The sequence below is a fragment of the Suricata suricatta genome, chromosome 2, assembly GCF_006229205.1.
Source record: "Suricata suricatta isolate VVHF042 chromosome 2, meerkat_22Aug2017_6uvM2_HiC, whole genome shotgun sequence".
NCBI classification, from domain to species: domain Eukaryota; kingdom Metazoa; phylum Chordata; class Mammalia; order Carnivora; family Herpestidae; genus Suricata; species Suricata suricatta.
In genome coordinates this window covers 97,897,442-97,900,468 of record NC_043701.1, presented here as the reverse complement: position 1 = coordinate 97,900,468, position 3,027 = coordinate 97,897,442, and the positions used below count along the sequence as shown (strand labels likewise).

Genomic DNA, 3,027 nt, shown 5'->3' with positions numbered 1-3,027 from the left:
TGGCCCTTTGTAGGAAAGTGGATGGACCTTGAGGGTGTCATGCTGAGTGAAGTAAGCCAGGCAGAGAAGGACAGAAACCATATGTTTGCACTCATAGGTCTGGCAGGAAAACAAGAGAGACCTAATGGAGAACCAGGGGGAGCGGAGGAGGGAGAGAGAGTTGGGGACAGAGAGGGATGCAAAACTTGAGAGACTGTTGAATGCTGAGAATGAACTGAGGGTTGAAGGGGAAGGGGGAGGGGGGAAAAGGGGTGGTGGTGATGGTGGAGGGCACTTGTGGGGAAGAGCACTGGGTGTTGTATGGAAAACAATCTGACAATAAAATATTATGGGGAAAAAAAACAAAGAATAAATTGGATCAGAGAAATGGAACTAAAGTTACAATATTAGTCATGTCCCTATTTCTCAGAAGGTTCAGCACAGTTTTTTAAAAATGTTTCATTTCCAACAAGTTTACTTCTTCAATAAGACAAAAATATTTTATATAGTATTCCCTTCTGATAACTTCATATTTCAAATACTCTGAAACCAATAAAGGAAACGTACAGAAAAAAAACCACATCTATATTGTGTCATTAAATTATTAATTAATTAAGTCGTTTGTTGAATTAATTAATATACATCATAATTAAAATTAATAATTAATTGAATTGAATCATTACTTGCAAAACTACAACTTCAGAATTGTATGGAAAAAATCAAGCCACCACTATTTCAAACAGCCGTTAGAGAATAACCAAGGGATCTAGTTCAAAGGCATATCCAGTTAACAGGTTTGGAGTGTGCCTGAGCGCCTGCATTTCTAGCAAGCTCCCAGCTAATGCCTACACCACTGGTCCATGCCTGCTACACCTGGAGTAGCAAGGCTCGAACTTTTATGGCCAATCGTTCCAGGTTATTTGTTTACAAAAGTAATTTTCCACCAGGCCTTACTATCTGAACCCGACAAGAGACCATATTACGGAGGCACACAATCCACACATCTGAAGATCTAAATCTCTTAAATTATCAACCAACAGCCAGGCCCAAAACTCCCTCGCAGGGAAAAGCCCTGGAGACCTGGAGGCTCCAGGAGCCGGCTCCACCCTCGGTGAAGGCTGGGATGGAAGCTGTTCTGGGCACAGGGCTCATGGCCTTTGCTGGACCCATCCGAACTGGGGATGGGGCCTCCTCACTCTTACTTGTCTGACTCAGAATTACCAACCATTTCCAGGTGTTATCCATAACTATACCACCGAGACAGCCAGAAGGAGGAAGGTCAGCAAAGGAATCCGGTTCCCCTAACGCTCCTGGGTGATTTGGGGCGACCACCTTGAAGCAGAGCAGCCTCTCTCGCTCAGGTTTTTCACGCCGCTCAGATTTCCCAGGCCGAGCAGTGATTGCCTCCCCGCAAGTTTATTCACACACATTCTGAATCCTCCCCGCAAGCCCCAACCCCGCCCCAGGGCCAATCCGCCCCCGCTTCCACACACACGCTCCCACCCCCGCCGCCGCCCTCAACCGCACACCCTCCCGCCTGTCCCTCTCTAAGAATTCCCACTTACCGGGTCTCCCAACTGCCAAGATTGCTTCTTGGGAGACCGGAAAAAATACCACGTCTCCGCAGGTGCATCTGCCTTCCTCGGGGGCCCAGGCCACCGAGTCATGTCCTCAAGCCAAAGAGCTCTGTTTCCGTTTCCGTGAGACGAGTTTCTCCAGAATCACCGAAACTACACCAGTGTCTTTCTCCTAAAAACACCACCTCGGGGCTGGGAGCACGTTTGGAAGCTCACGACATACCCTATTATTAAACTAACATGCAAACGATGTCTGTTATTCCTTATAAGGCCCGAGCACTCGATGTGTTACTCTCCGGTGGCCATTTAAAAAAACACTTGGACCTCGGCATAAATAAAAGAGTTAATAATTCTTCCTGGAAGGGGTCAAATAGGAGACCTCTTAAACACCCTAGGAAGAGACTTATTAGAACCGCATATCACTACAATATTTAATTACAAAAAGCCGAAACTTAAATCAATGTACGTAAGCCTCCCCAACAGCCCGGGAACAGATTCCCGGAGCCCCACCGGGCGGCGCTCCGCCCCTGTCCGCGCCACCAGCGCACCTCCGGCGACCGGGACGCGGCCCGTCCGGGTTCTCCTCGCCCGGCCGAGTCGCAGCCTCACCTCTGGTACTCCAGGTACTCGTCCACGGCCGCCACGCCGCCGGAAGGCAACGTCAGCCGCTCCATGGCCGGGGGAATAGAGAAGCGCCAGCGCGACACGCTCGGAGCCTGAGCAGCTAGGACGCTGAGCTCCGAGGGGCCGGGCAGGCCCCGCCCCCCGGCCGCGCCCCCTCCCGCCCGCTTTCTGGTTGGCCGGACCGAAGACCGCAGCGAAGGCCTGCGGGCGCGCGCTTCCACCTGGCGGCAGCTCCTGGCGGAAGAAACCTTTTCGTCTCCAAGCGCAGCCCATCCCGCTTGGAATGCTGTTTACCGCAGGCCCAACCTGTTGCCTATTGCCTCTCCCTACCCCAGGTCTTGCAGGTCTCCTTATAAGATAACAAGTGACAAGGGAGTGCCGAGCCTTGCATATAATGGATGCCCAGAACATGGCTTATTTCTTTATACAGAGCTTCTCGCTGATTTTGAAAAGGTTCTGGGTCGTGGGAGGCCCAGCTCCCCAGATTACCCGAGTTGTGTTTTCACAATTGGCATTTAAAAAACTGAGATGTAGGGACTGGGCCTGGGTGGCTCTCTAGGGTAAGCATCGTACTCTTCTTGATTTTGGTTCCGGTTATGAGCTCACAGTTTGGTTTATGAGATGGGGTCCTGGTCAGACTTGATGCTGAGTGAGGAGCCTAGGATCTTCTCAATCTCTTACTCTTTCTCTCTCTCTCTCTCTCTCTCTCTCTCTCTGCACCCTGTCCCCAGCTTGCATGTGCGCTTGCTCTTTCTCTCCCTCAAAACAAATATTTAAATTTTTGAAAAATAAAATTTAAAAAACTATGACGTAGGTCTCAAAAATAAATCAGACATTAAAAATTTTT

At 49.7% G+C, this 3,027-nt stretch overlaps 1 protein-coding gene across 5 annotated transcripts in view; it reads right to left on the bottom strand.

The window, feature by feature from the left end:
- FAM221A (family with sequence similarity 221 member A) overlaps positions 1 to 2,301 on the bottom strand; it is a 25,615-nt gene extending 23,314 nt beyond the window's left edge. Inside the window, exon 1 of one of the 5 annotated variants that reach the window (XM_029914508.1) lies at positions 2,166 to 2,301. In XM_029914508.1, coding sequence (XP_029770368.1) covers positions 2,166 to 2,230 — 65 coding nt within the window. In that variant the 5' untranslated portion in view covers positions 2,231 to 2,301. Of the gene's footprint in view, positions 1 to 1,544; positions 1,765 to 2,165 lie in introns of those variants that run through there. The other 4 variants (XM_029914534.1, XM_029914529.1, XM_029914519.1 and 1 more) reach the window with 4 other exon arrangements.
- Between the last annotated feature and the right edge of the window lie 726 nt (positions 2,302 to 3,027).